This window comes from Nicotiana tabacum, chromosome 3, assembly GCF_000715075.1.
Source record: "Nicotiana tabacum cultivar K326 chromosome 3, ASM71507v2, whole genome shotgun sequence".
NCBI lineage: Eukaryota > Viridiplantae > Streptophyta > Magnoliopsida > Solanales > Solanaceae > Nicotiana > Nicotiana tabacum.
This window is the reverse complement of record NC_134082.1, coordinates 183,205,298-183,225,977: the sequence shown is the minus strand read 5'-3', so window position 1 is coordinate 183,225,977 and position 20,680 is coordinate 183,205,298. Positions and strand designations below refer to the sequence as shown.

Sequence of the window (20,680 nt, the reverse complement as noted above, 5' to 3'; positions counted from 1 at the left end):
TAGTCCTTAAATCATTTAGCCTCAACATCAATTATTAGTTAATTTGTATTTTTCAGATTGTATAATCTTGAATATACAATTGTGAAGCCGACAAAGAAAATTAAATAAGTCTATCGTTGAACTTCAGATGTATCAAATTGATATAAAATAACCTTTGCATCCTTGTCTTTTCTTTCTCTTAAAGTATTGCACACACGTTATGCAACTCTAACCAGTTTACATCAAGGATTTCAGTTATATACTACTACTAGTTAACATTGTCAAAAAAAATATTATAAATATAATTTAATCAATTATAACATACTACTAACTATTGATTTACCAATTAATACTTGTTAAATAAGATTGATATAATTAACTTATAGAATATTTTGATAATATAAATATTGTTATAGCATCAACACATAAAAATAAAATTATGCAAGAAAATGATTTTTTTTTTTGGTTTTTCTATAAAATACAAGCTACCTTTTCCTATAAAGGAGGAGTCAAACTTTCTGTTTAGAATTTTTTCAAGCTGGCAGCCGCCAGTTTCCTTTCTTTTCCTCTTTATCTTCACATTGCAGCAATTTTGTTAACATTAATACGTGGGGAACCTTCCTAGTTCCTTGACTTTAGACAAAGATCATTAAAATTTTTGTAATTTTGACTATGTCTTGTCAAAATTTACCTGGTGACTACAATGATATCTCCCCCTTTTTCTCTGTAAACACCTGCTTCTCATAATTCTTTCTTCATTAGAGTTACCTGTGCTTCTTTGTTACAATGAACCAACACCTAAAAACTCTTCTTCTCTACCTGCTGATAACCATATTTAGCTGTATTCAATCAGTTTCAGCTATTGATTTTGTGTTTAATGGCTTTAAACCATCAGATATATCACTGTTTGGGATTGCTACAATTGAATCTGGAATACTTACTCTTACAAATGACTCAACTTTCTCAATTGGCAGAGCTCTACACCCTTCAAAGATTGTCACAAAAGCACCCAATTCATCCCAAGTTCTTCCCTTTTCAGCATCTTTCATTTTTGCGATGGCTCCTTTTAAGGACAGGCTACCAGGACATGGCATAGTTTTCTTGTTTGTTCCACAAACAGGTATTGATGGTACTACTTCTTCGCAGAATTTAGGTTTTTTGAACTTCACAAATAATGGGAATCCTGATAATCATGTTTTTGGGGTTGAGTTTGATGTTTTCAAGAATCAAGAATTCAATGACATAAATGACAACCATGTTGGAATTGATGTTAATTCTCTTGCATCAGTCTTTGCTCATGAAGCTGGCTATTGGCCTGATAAGTACAACAAGTTTAGTGATGACGGTAGCTTAAATGAAGAGTCTTTCGAGACTTTAAAGTTGAATAATGGAAGAAATTACCAAGTTTGGATTGACTATGCAGATTTTCAGATTAATGTGACTATGGCACCAATTGGTATGAAAAGGCCTAAGCAACCTTTGTTGGATTTTCCCCTCAATCTTTCTCAGGTTTTTGAGGAAGAGATGTATGTGGGGTTCACTGCCTCCACTGGTGATCTTGCTCAAGGTCACAAGATTTTAGCTTGGAGTTTTAGTAACTCGAATTTTTCGATAAGTGATGCTTTGATCACACAGGGGTTGCCTTCATTTGAGCTGCCTAAAGATCCAGTTCATCGATCGAAGGGATTCATTGCAGGTATGACAGTGTCACTCTTGTTTCTTGTTGTGGTCACTGCTGTAGTTTCATTGTTTCTGATTAAGAGAAATAGGAGAATGAAAAGGGAAAGAGAGGAAATGGAAGATTGGGAATTGGAATATTGGCCACATAGGATTAGTTATCAAGAAATTGATGCTGCAACAAAGGGTTTTGCTGATGAAAATGTGATTGGAATTGGAGGTAATGGGAAGGTATATAAAGGGGTTTTGGCTGGGAGTTCAGAGGTTGCAGTAAAGCGCATTTCTCATGAAAGCAGTGAAGGGGCAAGACAATTCTTGGCTGAGATTTCAAGTCTTGGTAGGCTAAAGCACAGAAATTTGGTGTCACTAAGAGGCTGGTGCAAGAAAGACCGACGCAGCTTGATTTTGGTTTATGATTATATGGAAAATGGGAGCTTGGATAAAACGCTGTTTGAATGTGATGAGACAAACATGTTGAGTTTTGAAGATAGAATTAGGATTTTGAAAGATGTGGCATCAGGAGTTCTATACTTGCATGAGGGATGGGAGGCAAAAGTGTTACATAGGGACATTAAGGCTAGCAATGTTTTACTTGACAAGGACATGAATGCAAGACTAGGTGATTTTGGTCTAGCCAGAATGCATGATCATGGTCAAGTGGCTAACACGACTCGAGTTGTTGGCACAGTTGGTTACTTGGCACCAGAGTTTGTCAAGACTGGTCGTGCCTCTACACAAACTGATGTGTTTGGATATGGAGTTTTAGTTTTGGAGGTGATGTGTGGAAGGAGGCCTATAGAGGAGGAAGGCAAGCCCCCTTTATTGGATTGGCTGTGGGAACTAATGAGACGAGGCGAGTTGATTAATGCCTTTGATCGTCGATTAAGGACAAGTCAAGATTTCAATGAAGAGGAAGCATTAAGAGTATTGCAATTAGGCATGATATGCGCGAGCCTAGACCCCAAAGGTAGGCCAACCATGAGACAAGTAGTGAAATTCTTTGAAAGGAACAGTGAGGCTGATGAATCTGAAGCTGAGGATATGGATGTTTACCTTCTGGAGACTTTGAGATCTAATACCATGTTGTCCAATTTTTCCTTGAGTTTGAGCCATGGTTCACACCCAACATTTGAAGAAATTAGAGAAGGTTTGTCTTCTTCCATGTCCATTTCTTGGACAAATTCTTTGGTGGATGGTAGGTGACTTTTACATCTCTGCAGGCTGCTAAGAGGAATGGTTCGTTTTTGTTCATCACTCTGCTTTAAATCTTGGTACCTGCATTTCCAGTACTTCCAGGGCCTAGCATTAGTGGAAATGGTAGTGCTGCTTCATGTACAAATTTGTAGGTTGGCTAAGGTAAAAGGGTTGGTTTTGAGATATACATGTATTCATTTTTTTATACCTTGATAGTAGTTGAGTGGTAGAATTTGTTCTCTTTGTTATAATTTCCCACCAAAAAAGAATCTGTTCCTTGTCGTTTTTTATTTGCAATAGCTACGTTGATGATGTACATATATGAAACTCGCAGTATGATGTTTATACTTATTCTTGATTTGCTTGGTTGGAACATTTCATAAAAGAAGAGTAAGATGGCAAACAAGAAGCACCAGTGGATTAATGCCTAGTGATCTGGTGCATATAAATGTTTGGCAAGGGTAATGCTCCCAAGAGAAAGCCAATTTCCTTTTATTCCACAAGAGAATGTGTTCCGTATCTTTTTTATTTTCCAGAAGATATGTTGATGATGTACATATGTGAAACTCATAGGATGATGTTTATAATTATATAATCTTCATTCGCTGTGTCGGAGCATTTCATAAAAGCACTTTAAATATTACTAGTTCCAACATTTGAAGTAGTAAATAACAAGCACCAGTGGTCTAGTGGTAGAATAGTACCCTGCCACGGTACAGACCCGGGTTCGATTCCCGGCTGGTGCAAATTTTTTAAGGCAGGATAAAGCCAATTTTTTTTTTTTTTTTCTATTTTCTAAAACTTTTTTGAGTTTGAGGATTCCAAAAAAGATGAAGCCTGCTTCTGTTAAAGGGCTAGAATCCATGATTTTTGGATCGTTCTTTCATGTTGTGGATCACTTCTCTGCTAAGCTCAATAAAGTTGACCCATTCAAAAAGAGAAAAAAAGAACTTGTCTAAGATTAGCCACTGTTTTTTAGAGTAAGGTGCACAAATAATGATTTTTATTTTGTTGCCATTTCTTTTCTCAGTGTAATGAGAACCTTGTCTTGCATGCGGCAATGATATATCCAATACTAATGAATCAACCAGAAATTTAACAACGAAAAGACAGATCTATGGTTGCCATTTGATGGCTTGCAAATTTTTTCATTTTTTGGTGTCTTTAACATTATTGACGATGAGGAAAGGTAGGTAATATAGTGCCTCACTAAATTTACTCCATTCCCTAGTTTTCCTCTAAAATTGAAGATTTCAAGTTAAATTGACTGTGCTTATAAAGTTTAACTTGTGGTCTACAATTCTACCATGTAGAACAATTCTCGAGTTAAGAAGAAAGTCTTTAATTATGTTTATAATAACGAATTTACCTACGAAATATGATTTTGAGTTAAGAGAAAGTTCTTTGCTCAATTCATATGATTTCTCATCTACGTTAACAATTTGATTATTCAGGAGGTCACTCCTTGTTGGGCTTGCTAGGGAGTTGATATTAATGGGGGCAAGTGCCATGAATTTAAGCGTTTAACAATTGAAATACTGATGCAATTATTAACACTAGTCTCAAGGTACGCGCGATCCGCGTGTATTCTATCTCAATGAGTGCTAATTTATTTAAAATTCAGTGTTTAAATAATAAAATAAAAGTATAAGTTCCTAAAGATAATTATATATGTTAAATGTGCATAATAACTCAATAAATAAAGAAGCTCTCGTAAAAATCCTCAATCATAAGTCAATAATTCAACTTAAAATTTATTTCAGTTTAATAATATTATAACTTTAATTTCACAAGTTATCATGCTTCCTTTTTCAGTTTCAGCAAGAACAAGTCCTTAAAAACTTTATAATTTTAATTTTACAAGCTATCATGCTTCCTTTTTCAGTCAACAAGAACAAGTCCTTAAAAACCTAAATAGTGCTAAAGGATAACTTAAAATATATAATCAGGCAACTAATAATCTACAACTTTCATATGATCACAAAATCAAATTAAATAGCAATAAAAAAAAATACATTTAAAAGGATACTAAAGCAAGCTTGTGAGAGAATTTATAATTGAAAGAAGACTTTTCCATGATATATTAACTCCAGAGAATGACTTAGAATTAGAATTGAAAAAAGAGTAGTCCGGTGAATAAGACATCCCGCATAATTTAAGTAAATGATCTATATAAAGTAAAATTTTAATATTTTAAAGTTCTAAGTATTAGAAATTTTAGTCCAAATAATAAAAAAAATTAATAAATAAAAGTTTTATTAATTTTAAACTTCTAAAAAATATAAAAATAATTAAATGACTTATTAAATGAAGTATTTTTATATAATAATTAACATTAATTTGGAGGGACTTCAGATTTTCTTTTTTGCTTGTAAAGATCAAGTTTAAAATGGAAAAAAGCGTTAGTTTTAAATTTTAGTCTTTTATTATAGGTATTTTATTAAATAATCTAGAATTGAAAATATAATAAGCACATTATCTCTTATTAATAAAAGAAATGGAAAACAAACGTGATAAAAGTAAGTCCTATAAATTAGGATTCATACCTATTTTAAACAAGGTATTTAATATATAAAATATAGTTAATTTTGAAGTCCTAAATTTTAGACAAATAACTTATATTACTATTTTATCCAATATATAATATTTTTTTAAAGGGTAAAAAAGGCGAACGACATTTCGCTAAGGGCCTTCGTGCTTTTAATATAGTATAGATATAGAAAATATATAGAGACGGTGCACGACATATCATGTTATACTAGAAAGTGTGTATGCAATTTCAAAATTATACTACGAAATCAGAAATAAATAAAATAATCGAACTTCAAATGTGATCTCCTGCAGCTAGGGGTGTTCATGGTTCGATTTGGGTCGGTTTTTTCCTAAAAAGAAATCAAACCAAGTAAGTTGGTTTTTTAATTATTGGAACCAAACCAAACCAATTGAGTCATTTTTTATCGATTCGGTTTATGTCGGTTTTTCGATTATTTATCGATTGTTTTATTAAATATGAGACATACACTACCAAACGCATATTCCGACGGCTATATTTTCAATATAATACTATCAAATCAATTGCACTTTGAGAAATCTATCATTTTCAAGATATATTGATGATAATTAAATCAAATGGTGATGAAGAATTTAAGTACTCAATTAGAAATCGATTATTTTAACATGAAATAAATTCTTGTACTTACTAAAAGAAAACTAACAATCAAACTAGAATGTAAAGGCAAAGAATTAGATTATTATAATAACAAAGAACTAGACTGAAAATACAAATGACTAATATGTACCATAAAATTTTAGAAACTTTATATATATATATATATATATATATATATATATATATATATATATATATATATATATATATAGGTGTAATAATAAATTTAAATAGCTACTTTTATAGTCGGTTTAGTTCGATTTTTTTGGTTATTTTTTATTAAACCAAAACCAAACCAAATTTGATCGGTTTTTAAAATTCGAAATCAAAATCAAACCAAACCTAAAAAGTATCGATTTTTTTGATCGATTTGATTCGATTTTCAGTTTGGTTCGATTTTTTGGGTTCTTATGAACACCCCTACCTGCAGCCATATAAGCATGTTGTGAACGGGGCCTAGTTGTATTTGCGCCCCTTGCCTTATGTTCCGTCTCATAAACTTCTTAATCTTATTGATTCGTTAATGTTAAGACATATTGACTTTTTTTGTTGTTTACATGGATAAGTAATGAAGATGAACATATATCATATATGTTAATAGTATTTCTTTTTCTTGTAATCTTCTAATTTTAAGGATTTCAAATTAATCAAGCAAAGCAACTCGCTCTTAGAAATAGTTTCTAAAACATGGAGACTGGATTATGTAATTATTGATGATTGGCTTGTATTGCACATTAAAAGGAGAAAATGACATTTGATACACACATGCGGGGATAGCTCAGTTGGGAGAGCGTCAGACTGAAGATCTGAAGGTCACGTGTTCGATCCACGTTCACCGCATATGATTTTCTTTTTCCTCTTGAATTCTCGTCCATTTGGGCCGTTCAATTGTTAAGTTGTTAACTAGAACTGAAATGGTGATAGTTAACCCTCAGTTAAGGGATAAGATGTTTTCTTCTCTTTTCTTTATTAGTGTCAAACTCATCCAAAAAACCGCACAGTCAGCCAACTTCAATCTCTTTTCACGTGTTACAAAATATAATCTATACTCGAGTTCATTAGCTTATTATAAGCTCAAAGGCCTAAAAGAGGAAAGCTACAAAACTGGAACACTCAATTGTTTACAGCAGCCTATAGAACTAATTAATGTCTATATGTATCTCTACCTTCACACCACTTCAACAGCAGTACGATTTAAACTTGGAAAATTTTCCAATAAATCAACAGTAAGCATGGATGGCAGTCGGCTTGAATAATATTCGTCAGTTGATAATTGAGGTTTAGCAGTCACACGTTCAGATGTTTTAAGCCACTTAGCTTGCATGTATTTTTGCTTCCGCCATGGCCCCATATGCATTTTCTTCTACTTCATGCATTTCTTAGCAGCATTGCACAAAATCTTGATTACTGACATTAATCTCTCAATTTTCCCAACAAATACTTCTGGTAGGCATTTCACCAGTCGATTATACTCTTCGCTTGCTTTGTAACAACTATAGGGGCATCAAATTACTAAGTCATACCATGAAAGTTTGGGAGAGAGTGGTAGAAATGAGAGTGCGAAGGACGGTGTCTATTTCAGACAACCAGTTCGGGTTCATGCCGGGACGATCTACCACAGAAGCTATCCACCTTATTAGGAGGATGGTGGAACAGTACAGAGATAAGAAGAAGGATCTCCACATGGTGTTTATTGATCTGGAGAAAGCGTACGATAAGGTTCCTAGGAAGGTCTTATGGAGCTGCTTAGAGGATAAAGGGGTCCCGAGTAACTATATTAGGGTGATTAAAGACATGTATGATGGAGCTAAGACTCGGGTTAGGACAGTAGGAGGCGACTCTGAACACTTTCCAGTTATTACGGGATTGCACCAAGGGTCTGCGCTCAGCCCATTCCTATTTGCCCTAGTGATGGATGCACTGACTCATCATATTCAAGGGGAGGTTCCATGGTGCATGCTATTTGCTGATGACATTATTCTAATTGACGAGACAAGAGGCGGCGTCAACGAGAGGCTAGAGATTTGGAGACATGCTCTTGAGTCTAAAGGTTTCAAGTTGAGTAGGACGAAGACGGAATACCTCGAGTGCAAATTTGGAGTTGAGCCGACGGAAGCGGGAGTTGAAGTGAGGCTTGACTCTCAAGTCATTCCCAAGAAAGATAGTTTCAAGTACCTTGGATCGGTTATTCAGGGGATCGGGGAGATTGACGAGGATGTCACACACCGTATAGGGGTGGGGTGGATGAAGTGGAGGTTAGCGTCGGGAGTTTTGTGTGACAAGAAAGTGCCACCATTACTAAAAGGTAAGTTTTATAAAGCAGTGGTTAGGCCTGCCATGTTGTATGGAACTGAATGTTGGCCGATAAAGAACTCACACACCCAGAAGATGAAAGTAGCAGAGATGAGGATGTTGAGGTGGATGTGCGGGCATACAAGGATGGATAAGATTAGGAATGCAGATATTCGAGAGAAGGTGGGTGTGGCCCCCATGGAGGACAAGATGCGGGAAGTAAGACTCAGATGGTTTGGGCACATTCAGAGGAGGAGCACTGATGCACCGGTGAGGAGGTGTGAGCGACTGGCTGTAGTGGGCAGGCGGAGAGGTAGAGGGAGACCTAAGAAGTATTGGGGAGAGGTGATCAGACAGGACATGACGCGACTTAGGATTACTGAGGACATGGCCCTTGATAGGGAATTATGGAGGTCGAGCATTAAGGTTGTAGGTTAGGGGAGAGGGTGAATATTTCTACAGCACAACTGAGAGAGACTATCTAGTTAGGAGTTAGACTAGGAATGTCAGTGGTCGTCTATTGATGCAGGGCTTTACCTTCTAGTTGTACTATACCAGTCATCTATTTCGTATTTCGTATTTCGTATCCTGTATTTCATATTTCGTATCTCTTATATATTGTTGTTATTTTATTACGCATTTTTATGGTACTAATATATTATCTCCTATTGCTTTTTTGAGCCGAGGGTCTCCTGGAAACAGCCTCTCTACCCTTCGGGGTAGGGGTAAGGTCTGCGTACATATTACCCTCCCCAGACCCCACTTGTGGGATTATACTGGGTCGTTGTTGTTGTTGTTGTTGCATGTATTTAGCCAAGTTACTGGATATTCTCATACGTTTTAAGCCTATTTCTCCTCTTTTAGGGTTGGAATTGTCTACCACGTCTATGAATGTGTGTTCACCTGTGACATGGTAGAGGAACCAGTCAATGCAAGATCTTCGTCACAGGTATAAACAAGTTATTGATTTGATTTATACTAGCTCCTTGTAGGTAAAAGAACATCCTAGAACTTTGGTCACAAACTTTTTAATATATTTAATAGTATAGTTGGAAAAAATGACACTGTATAACCGTTGTAAAAATAATAGTCAAAAAAATGTATATATATATATATATATATATATATATATATATATATATATTCTGTATGTTATATACAAAAATTTTACAAATTTTATACACTTTTCGGCTACCCGATGTAAATAGTTTCTGGCACGCGCTAAAAGTAACAATATCCCTTATTAGTTTCATGGATAAAAAATGGAATTTTTACCTCCTATAGCAAATGCTAACACCTTATTTATTTTAAATAAATACCATTTAAAAAAATTATATTCTATAGATACCTTTTAAGGTTTATAGAAAAATATTTAATTTTGGTTATTACCTATCCTAAGCCACTAAATACGCTAATCAGTTACACTATTTTCTTGCTCTCTCTATTTTAATACATCATATTCTCTTCCCCCATCTCATTAAAATTTTCGCTCTCCTCCTTCCATCGAATTTGTGCAAAGCCCACTTCAGAGCAGGTTCACTCTCCTACAAGTCTTTCCCGACGGTGGAATTGATAAACCAACTGACATAGAATTGATTGATAAACCAACTGATAGAGTTGACTTTGATTGATTGAGCCCACTTCAGAGTTGATTCTTTACACCAATTGACATAGAATTGATAAACCAAAAAAACCATGGAATTTCTCCTTAATGTTTGCTTGTGCAATTAAATATAGCAGTAGTTCGTTAAGCATGATCTCACCAGAATTGGAAGAAGTCATCTTGCCAAACAACTCAGAGTGAAATTTCCACGAAGGCGGCGCGTTTTCACTACCGGCTTCCGATGAACGGCGGATTCACCGGGAATTAGGGTTTGTTCTTGAACAAAGACGATAAAGTTTGGGGCTGAGCAACTTAATTTTCTGTTAATATATTTCAATGTATTTTCATGTATTTCATTGTATTCATTGTCTTTTTTTTCATTGAAATTCAATGTATCTCGTTGTATTCCATGTATTTCATTGTATTCACTGTCTTTTTTTCATTGAACTTCAATGTATCCCGCTGTATTCTATGTATTTCATTGTATTCACTGTCTCGCTATATGCCATGAATGTATTCATATGTTTTTTTAATTAATATAATTTATGTATTCAGATGTATTATATAATTTCTCTGAAGATTGCTATGTTTTTGGGGTATTTTTCGGTCGAGAATATTTTTTATAACTGAAAATACAAAATTTGTGTGTTATAATTGAGTTTATTGAGTTATATTAGGAATCTATTATGTTAATTGATTCACTTTCCGTTTTAAAAACAGTGTAATCCCCTATTTCACGCCGTCAATACATTCGAATACAATAATCTATCCAGCTGTAATCCCATGTTTTACTCCATGAATACAATCGAATACACCCGAATACAACAACTGATTAGCTGGACTTCCCTGATTCACGCATATTTTTACTACTGTATTCATGAATACAATAGCTTAAATACATCAAATACATCTTATAACCACAGAAAAGGTATCTATAATCCGTAATATAGCAAATAATATCTATAAATGACTAATTAGTATAAGATAGTGTTTTATGAAAATTTCTCATAAAAAATCATGTTGTACTTCACATGCAGCGCTTTTTTACAAAAATAACCATCAATTGTTTTGATACGGAAAGTGTGACTTGAAAAGTGTTATCATACAATTAGGCCAACTTAGGCCTAGAGGCCAGCCACAAACAAACAATTACACGTTTATTGGAAAGAGATATATTGGTTTCATATATTATACATTTGATATTTGATATTCGATTGATAGTAACATTATTTTCTTTGTTCGAAGTAAACATCAAGAAAATGTAGATTTTTTTTAAATTGATAGATATTAATGGTAGCATAGATGAGTTAGGTGATGAAGCTGTTATAATATCTAAAGCTATCACGATATATATTTAGAAATCATTGTCTTTTTACTTGATCTTTTCAAATGACTTACAAAAACGTCTGTGTCAATTTATAATATTCTAAAAAATATTGTTAATTACCTGAGGGAATATCTGGTGAGCTCCTCCATTTAGAGTTGCAAATTGCAGCATTGAAACCTGCATTTTGTAGACGACTACACACCTCTTTCATGAGACAGTTGTGGCAGCCATTATTGACCATTTTCCAGCTGCAATTAGAGCAACCATTTTCTGCAGAGTGCTTTGCCTCTTTTATTGTTTCTTTAGTAATGCTTCTGAGCTGTGACTCTAATGACGTCGTCCGGCATAATACAGACTACAAATAAATAAAAACAAAATAGAATGAGTTAACAATCCATATGTTCCAAAATAGAAGAATGAAAGAAAGTGGAATTGTTTCCGTTTTGTACAATCTTGATGCACTACAACTATTTCTTTTTCAATTTTCTGTTTTAAATTTGCGACAACTCACACCATAGGTGAAGTCATGAAAATTCTGCTACCCTCCACTATAGAACTAAAGGTTTTAAAATTTCCACGAAATTATTTAATTTTGATTTGAAATGTAAATGAAAAATGAGTACCCTTTAAATTCTACTATTCATTCTTATAGGAACTGAGAACTGAAGAAATAGTGCTGATTGTAAAACTTCAAAAAAAAAAAAAAAAAGAAGAATATGATAAGAAGGCAAAGGCGTTATTATGCATTTTTGTGACCTTTTTTTTTTTGGTTGGGAAAGGAAAAAAGAGTAAGAGGAGATGAAACTTACTTGTAAAAGTTGATGTTGAGTTTCCCAGAACTGACTGTCTTCAACATTTTCAGAGTTTTCTTTCTCCTCATTTTCATCTTCAACATAATTAACATCATCACTAACGCTTTCTAATGATGAACCTTGCCCCTCCTCATCGAGAAAGCTAAACATTGTGTCAGAAATATTAATTGCTGCCTCGCCAGAAAAATCAGTTTCCCGGTTGTCCCACGTCAAAATCCGGTGTCTTAGAGGTCTCCTAGCCATTATTCCGAGCATGGCCTCCAAATTCTTTTAATGGGATAAAGAAAATAAAGCTCTCTTAAAATATTTGTACTATGACTAGGGCTGGGCATGAATCGGGTAAAATCGATAACCCGAATCGTTAATTTTTTATTGAATTATCGGTATCAGGTTATTGAGTTAACGATTTGATAACGATTTAGAATTTTTTTATTATTGGGTTATCGATTCGGGCCCCGATTTGCCAATTTTATTAATGGATTAACCGATAACCCAATAAGAATTAATAAAATTACGACTTTATCCTTAAGTGTCACACCTCCTTTTTGCGCGCCCGACCCGAAGGGTTAAGATGCGCGATGGAGTTTTTCCAATTTAAGTGACAATATTCGAAATGAGATTATTTATTTAATTCAGAGTCGCCACTTGGGAAAGGTTTGGCTTTTGGTGTCCCAAGTCACCGGTTTATCTTGAATCCCAAATCGAGGAAATTTTCGACTTTTCCAAATGAAGTCTGCGAACCAGAAATTCTAAGTAAGGAATTCTGTTGACCTGAGGGAAGGTGTTAGGCACCCTCGAATCCCGTGGTTCTAGCACGGTCGCTTAAATTGTTATAATGGCTAAATATCTGATTTAAATACATGTTATAACTTATGTGCTTTTATTAAATTTAAACCGCTTTTATTATTATCATTTATTTTATAGAATTGCAACGTCGTGAAAATGCATCTCGAACCACGTCACAATCAATGCACCCGTAGTTGTTAACACATTTCGACTCCGTTGAGATTTGAATTTGAGTCACATAAATGCGCACCCGAATTTAAGAATGTAATTTAATTAAGTCGCGCCCAAAGAGTCTAACGAGTTATTATCTTTGAGGAAGACAGTGAAATTCACTAAACAGTTCATCCCAAATTCTAAGTATTTATTATGATCAATTATTGAGGGCCCCACAATTTGCATTTTTATTTGGCGAGGCTCGTCTCATTATTTTTACAAGGATAATCTTAGCATGGCTACTTTTCCTATTTTTTTTTTATATATTTTTTTTAAACATAAATGGAAGAGAAAAAAAATACATTCTAATTAAATTGCATGCTTGGCCAACTCCGGATTCTTGTTAATTATCTGATTAATTGTTTATGAGGCGGGAATTGTTTCGTGCCTTATTCTATGGGTGAACAATGCTTTTAATTTGGTAAAGGGAATTGCATACAAGATTGATGAAACGCTAAACTCACTCCAAACGCTTCTCAAGCTGAATTTAAACTAACCCATTTAAACAAGATTAATGGAATTACTTATTAGAGGACGCTACTAATGGTATTCGGAACTTGTCCTAAAAACTGCCTAAGCGGGACCCAATAAGGTTGAAACTCGAAGATTAAAACTGTATTACATTTGGCAAAGTTAAAAGCCACATGCCCTACATATTCAAAATATAACTGGAGAAGGAGTTCACATTGACAATTATACTAAGTAATTGCACATTCCATGAATTATATAGCTACATCACGTATACTACTAAACAAACCATATATCGCAGTTTTAAACCAACTAAGTTTCAATTAAGTACGAGCTCACTAATGTGTTCTCTATTGAGCTACAAACTAAAGAATTACACGAATCTAATAACATTTATAAAGCTGTAAGTAAAACAGCAAATGATTAGGCTCCTTTGCATCTTTCATTTCATGCCTTTAGTGTTACATCAGTATGAGATTCAAGTATGTACCTGGAAAGTACTTACAATTGAAGAAGCAGGAAAGTCAGTAGAGCAATAATAGCGTACACAACAACAGCAATGTTCGACAAACCATAGCACCAGTAAAAACCAGCAGTGACAGAAGCAGAAATCTCAAAGGCAGATTGGAATCGAAAGAAGTAACCAATAGCTTGAAGAGTAGTGCTTTGAAAATCAACAATCAAGCAGGCTGCCAGGTAAGACCCAGCAGTACAAGGAGACTGCAAGCAGGAAATAGTAAACAACAATTCTTGATTTTGAAATCCCCCACAAAAAAAACTAACTGAAGCTCCCTTTTGTGAAACCTAGCTTTGAAAAACTGAAGGTCTTTTCAAATTCTCTCTTTTCCATTTGGTTTTAGACTCTTGGTTGGATGAATGTCCTAATTTCCTTTCCAATTCCCCACCCTCTTTTCTGATTTCTTTTCCCCTCTAGAACTCTCTCTGTCTGAACTCTTTTTCTATCCTCTTAGTCTTTTTTAGCTTGTTCTTATCAGAACCCCCCTAACTAATGGAAACTCCTCTCTTTTATAGCCTTCAGACCCTTTAACAGCCTCTTAGACAAACTGAACCCCCTCCCATGTGGCCTCTTCTGTTTTTCCACTCACCAGTTTAAAAGAAAAGATAGCCCATAAGATTCCCCTGACAGACCCTCTTCTCTTATTAAAATGGTTTATCATTTTATTAGTTTGAATAGGTATGGGTAGCAGGGGTGTGCTCTGACAGCACATGATGTCCATTTTACTCTAATTCCTTAGCAGCTGACAAAACACATGCTGCCCAAAACCTAAACTAGGTGAACATGCTATCGATTTAAACCAAAGTCTGAAATCTAACCTAGACTGCAGCTATAGATCAATTCTTAAATGCTTTCTGACTTAGCTAAACAGACTAACACACAATGACAATCAATTCTCAGCTGTTTTAACCATGTCTCAGTAAATCAAATTAAATAGCATGAGTCAAATTATCACCATTCAAAGACTGAGACTAATTGACGACATATATCGAATCGACTACGCGAATCACAACACATACAATCGAAACAAATGACCAAAATCCAACAGTATTAATCATGTGATTCAAATTGTACTGACCAAACAAAAGTTGCCCTAGAAACTAATTAATCGACCAAATTCAATTTCAGTCGATTGTATAGTTTATACACATACACACTATCAGTAAATGAAGAAGGACTTGACCAAATACAGAGGTCCGGGCAAGGTGGACAGAACAGTCGACAAAAAATTCAAAAATAAATCAACTAAACATTTGGACATATGAACAGACATTTAACTATAACAAACAAAATGAACTGACAAAGAAAAGAAAAACAAAAATACCTTAAAGGCTTGAAAAATCAGAAAACCCTAGCTCGGATTTGAATCGACCTTTCTTGGGGTTGAACGGACTTTAATCGAAGTGTTCTTAACTGAGAACACTTCGATTAAGGTCCATTAGACCCTAATCTTCTGGTTCAAATGGACACAAATCGGACTTAGGACTTCTAGGGTTCCTAAGGGCAGATTTGGGATTCAGGTTGTCCTGGTTGGATTCAGACCAAACCAAACCTGGTTTGGCCATGAGGGAGGTCAGGGAAGTGCCTGGCATGGATTTGGGGTGGTTTGGTGTAGGTCGAGGTTCGGCTCGAATCTTCAAATGAAGATTCGAGATGGTGGGGGAGGATTCGAGACCCACGGTTAGTGGATCTGTATTCAGGGGGTTGAGGTGGTCCTAGGGTGTTAAGGTGGTGGTCACCGGCATCCTTGCCGCCGGGTTTATGGTGAGGGGAAAGGGGGCGGCGCTAGGGTTCCGTGGGGGTTTGGGTCTGGTGAGGGAGATGAAGACGAGGGAGGGGTGCTTGGATAGGGAGGCGGGGTACGAGATGAGGGTTTATATATGGGGTGGATGGTTTGATCTCGGCCGTTAGATCAATCGAGATCAACGGCCTGAATCCAAGGGTTAATCGAATGGTGTCGTTTGGTTTAGTATTGGGGTCGGGGTTGGTCCGGATAACGGGTCGGGTTGGCTGAGATGGGTTAGGTTTTGTGATCTTGTCCGTTGATCATTCTGAGATCAACGGCCCAGATCAAGCCAGATCAAAACGACGTCGTCTGGATGCCCCTGAGGTCAGCTGATCTGGATCGGGCAAGACACATGTCTTGGGCTCGATTTGGTCCAATTGGAACGGCCCAATTCCAATTTCAAACCCATTTTCTTCTTTTAATTTTTGATTTAAATGAAATTCCTAAAAATGTAAAATCAAAAATAGAAATCACACAAATATTAATTAATACTCAAAAAACTACTATCACTCATATATTATTGTATTTTGTTTGACAAAACCAAACAATCACAGACAAAACTACAACTAAACTGCCAAGAGGGCCATGTAAAAATCTAAAAATTGTACAACAAAACCATTTGTTTTATTTTTTGGTTTCTTTTGGAGTAATTGTCGTGTAAACAAAAATCACGTGCTCACAGCTGCCCCTCTTTGTCCGAAAACACGAAGAGTTTTCGTGCAAAGATAAAGTGAGCGGATATGAGCGATTTTTGCCTATTGGAATACTCCGTGTGAAGAACATTTTGAAAGATTTGACCGAATCTTTGCTTCGAAGATTTCCTACATATCCTGGGCTAAACAGGAATCAGGTCAATATAGTTCGGGAAACTTTGGTAGCTGGGACTACCATAGGATTGCAATACTTGCCGTTACTACTGTTGCTGTTGCCACTACTGCTTTACTGACCCCCTTATTACAACCAACGGAAATTGAAATTGAACTAACTATTTATGCCTGTCAACCGCTAGTTACAAGATTCCTATCTATAATTCTTTTGCAACTTGATCTTGGGTCTTAGCTGATTCTGCTTGTAGACTTCGATCCGAATCTTGATGCTTGCAAGTTGTAGGTGCCCGTTTATTTCTGCGATATTGAGTGATACGGGATTAACGGAACTCGGGACCTTGATCAAATTTGGGGCGATCCGCCTTTTGTTTGTTCCAATATCTCGGAACATCTTCTTTTTGTCCTTTTTTCTTTATTCTGGATTGAGACTCATCTCGTAGGTCATCTCGATCCATGCGCCTCGAGGCCAAACCTGCCGAGACAAAACAAAACAAACGAACGAAATCTTTCTGCCCCAGTTTCACTAGGAAAATTTCGTGAGTTAATTGCCATAATAATCTACAGCACTGATGCGGGGATAAGAAAAAACTAGTCTGCAAAACGCAACTCAGAGGCTGGAGCCCTAATGTCGCCAAAGGTAAAAATGCTCAGTTCAGGGTTGGGGCCCTAATGCTGGCTAAATGGAAAATGCTCAGTTCAGGGTTGGAGCCCTGATGCTGGCTAAAAGAAAAATGCTCAGCTCAGGGTCGGGGCCCTAATGCTGGCTAAATGGAAAATGCTCAGTTCAGGGTTAGAGCCCTAATGCTGGCTAAATAAAAAAAATGCTCAGTTCAGGGTTGGAGCCCTAATGTTGGCTAAATGGAAAATGCTCAGTTCAGGGTTGGAGCCCTAATGCTGGCTAACAGGAAAATGCTCAGTTCAGGGTTGGAGCCATAATGCTGGCTAACAGGAAAATGCTCAGTTCAGGGTTGGAGCCCTAATGCTGGCTAAATGGAAAATGCTCAGTTCAGGGTTGGAGCCCTAATGCTGGCTAAATGGAAAATGTTCAGTTCAGGGTTGGAGCCCTAATGCTTGCTAAATGGAAAATGCTCAGTTCAGGGTTGGAGCCCTAATGCTGGCTAACAGGAAAATGCTCAGTTCAGGGTTGGAGCCCTAATGCTGGCTAAATGGAAAATGCTCAGTTCAGGGTTGGAGCCCTAATGCTGGCTAAATGGAAAATGCTCAGTTCAGGGTTGGAGCCCTAATGCTGGCTAAATGGAAAATGCTCAGTTCAGGGTTGGAGCCCCAATGCTGGCTAACCGGAAAATGCTCAGTTCAGGGTTGGAGCCCTGATGCTGGCTAAATGGAAAATGCTCAGTTCAGGGTTGAAGCCCTAATGCTGGCTAAACAGAAAAATGCTCAGTTCAGGGTTGGAGCCCTAATGCTGGCTAAATGGAAAATGCTCAGTTCAGGGTTGGAGCCCTAATGTTGGCTAACAGAAAAAATGTTCAGTTCAGGGTTGGAGCCCTAATGCTGGCTAAATGGAAAATGCTTAGTTCAGGGTTGGAGCCCCAATGCTGGCTAACCGGAAAATGCTCAGTTCAGGGTTGGAGCCCTGATGCTGGCTAAATGGAAAATGCTCAGTTCAGGGTTGGAGCCCTAATGCTGGCTAAATGGAAAATGCTTAGTTCAGGGTTGGAGCCCTAATGCTGGCTAACAGAAAAATGCTCAGTTCAGGGTTGGAGCCCTAATGCTGGCTAACATGGAAAATGCTCAGTTCAGGGTTGGAGCCCTAATGCTGGCTAAATGGAAAATGCTCAGTTCAGGGTTGGAGCCCTAATGCTGGCTAACAGGAAAATGCTCAGTTCAGGGTTGGAGCCCTAATGCTGGCTAAATAGAAAATGCTCAGTTCAGGGTTGGAGCCCTAATGCTGGCTAAATGGAAAATGCTCAGTTCAGGGTTGGAGCCCTAATGCTGGCTAACAGTAAAATGCTCAATTTAGGGTTGGAGCCCTAATGCTGGCTAAATGAAAAATGCTCAGTTCAGGGTTGGAGCCCTAATGCTGGCTAACAGGAAAATGCTCAGTTCAGGGTTGGAGCCCTAATGCTGGCTAAATGGAAAAATGCCGGGGATACTAACTGACCCTTTTTTTGTTTTGAGTTTTCTTGTTTTAGTAAGATGTAAAAGAGAATTTTGTGGAAACTTCCTTTTTAAGTAGATTTCTTATTGCCAAGCCGTTTCTTGTACTCATGAATTTCTTTTCTTTTTGGGTGACAACCTGTTGCTTGTACGGTTGCTTTGGGCCACACCTGTTTCAATTTTCCAAACAAAGAACAATTGTCAGTTCGGAAATGGCGGTTGGTTCGGTGACCTTGATTGTTCCAGTTTCTTTGTTACGTCCTTATTTCTGTTGAGAAACTCTGCCATTGATTGGATTCAAAGGTGAAACCCTTTTGGGCTGCGTAGACTCGCATTTCCAGATTCTGTGATGATTTGCCTTGTAAGGCTTTGGTTTTTCCATCCCGTTCTGCTTGGGGACTTCAGTGGAGATTTTTATTGGGTAGACTCTGTGGGGATTTGTACAAGGGGAGGTCTGTGGGGATTTGTCTAAAGGGAACTCTGTGGGATTTTTTTTTACAAAGCAGACTCGTTGGGGATTTGCTGGGGTAGACTCTTTGGGGAATTTTTACAAAGGAGGCTCTGTGGAGATTTTTACAAATGGAACCTTGTGGGGATTTGTCCCTCTCTCTCTCTCTCTCTCTCTTTTTTTATATGGGTGTGACTCTACTTCGGATGCAGCCATCATCATGATCCATCGGGTTTGGACAACGTACCACTGAAACGGGGTATTTACTTCTTACGAAACAGAATTCCGTGAGTCCTGCCACCTATTCTTTCCTGGTATATCTGGAACTTGGTGTTAAAAATGGAAGGGATTCGAAGTAAAGTAAAACGAAGAACGGAGAAAGCAAATTTTTAGAAGAGAGGTATCTCTTTCGGGACAAGAAGGACTTATCTGATGGAAACATGTTGACTTTAAATTGACATGACATGCTCTTTGGACTGGACGCCTGACCTTCAACGAACTTGCATTTCCTCATGAACCAAAATGGATCTATGCTTCCAAACCGGTGGAACTTTGCCGAGACTTCCTGAGGTGGAGCCATCCTTTCGGCCGACAGCGCCCTTTGCGGGTTTTCGCTAGTTGACCTCTCTCATTTCTCTTCCTGTCGTCGCTTGATAGCACTCTTTGCGAGTTTTTACTAAAAAAACTCTCTCATTTTGGTCTCTCTACTCCCGTCGCCTCGCGGTGCCCAAAGGTTTTCACCGACAAGACTTTCTCATTTTATTTCTCTCAGTTATGAATGTACCGGCCTCCAATCGTGATATCTCTTGGCTCCCCTACCTTTGGTAATTGATCCGAAGGACTTGTGCTTGGTAAAGAATGGGGGATGACACTACAACTTCTAAGCCGTTCGGTGTGCCCCAGTTTCAATTTCAGGGTAAGTGGGATTTTATTGTTGGTGTGACTGAACCTCAAAGAGAGGCTGCCTACGTATCCTTTCGGAATCAAGTCAGACGTAGTTCAGGCTCAATCAATGTTTTGTTTTGTTTGTTTTCTTCTTCTTCTTTTTTCTCTTTTTTTTTTTTTTTTTCTTTTTCTTTTTTTGATAGGTAGCCAAAGAAATGTAACCGGCTCAAAGGGCTTGTAGAGAGAGTTGATAGTGTTTAGGGTAGTGGGAATAAAACCTTCATCATTTCAAATGTGTCAGGACTACTGGAGTATAACTCAAACATAGTACCTTTTGACTGCATCCGCATTCACCGCTGTTTCAGGATCATTTCCCTCAATATCACCCAGATACAATGCTCCTCTTGGCAATATCTTCCTGATGATGTATGGGCCTTTCCAATTTGGAGCAAATTTTCCTTTCGCTTCCTGGTGATGTGGCAGAATGCGCCTCAGTACCAGTTGACCCACTTCGAAATTCCTGGGTCGGACTTTTTTGTTGTAAGCATGGGCCATTCTTCGTTGGTACAACTGCCCGTG

The 20,680-nt window shown here is 37.0% G+C and overlaps 1 protein-coding gene, 2 non-coding genes and 1 pseudogene across 4 annotated transcripts; 3 read left to right on the top strand and 1 right to left on the bottom strand.

The window, feature by feature from the left end:
* The first annotated feature begins 512 nt into the window (after window positions 1–512).
* On the top strand, window positions 513–3,208 carry LOC107806042 (L-type lectin-domain containing receptor kinase VII.1-like). Of its 2 annotated transcripts, XM_016630155.2 has the most exons (2): window positions 513–2,803; window positions 2,877–3,208. In XM_016630155.2, exons 1-2 carry the CDS (start codon window positions 766–768, stop codon window positions 2,882–2,884), a joined length of 2,046 nt encoding a protein of 681 aa, XP_016485641.1. In that variant the 5' UTR covers window positions 513–765; the 3' UTR covers window positions 2,885–3,208.
* A 317-nt stretch (window positions 3,209–3,525) lies between these two features.
* TRNAG-GCC (transfer RNA glycine (anticodon GCC)) lies at window positions 3,526–3,596 on the top strand. The gene has a single exon. It is a non-coding gene; the product is annotated as a tRNA-Gly (tRNA).
* A 3,190-nt stretch (window positions 3,597–6,786) lies between these two features.
* Window positions 6,787–6,859, top strand: TRNAF-GAA (transfer RNA phenylalanine (anticodon GAA)). Its single transcript has one exon. It is a non-coding gene; the product is annotated as a tRNA-Phe (tRNA).
* A 189-nt stretch (window positions 6,860–7,048) lies between these two features.
* LOC107806041 (uncharacterized) lies at window positions 7,049–12,317 on the bottom strand (annotated as a pseudogene).
* Between the last annotated feature and the right edge of the window lie 8,363 nt (window positions 12,318–20,680).

What these genes read in the sequence shown, in the direction of transcription:
- LOC107806042 (XM_016630155.2), top strand. Translation starts at nt 766, where the DNA reads ATGAACCAACACCTAAAAACTCTTCTTCTCTACCTGCTGATAACCATA.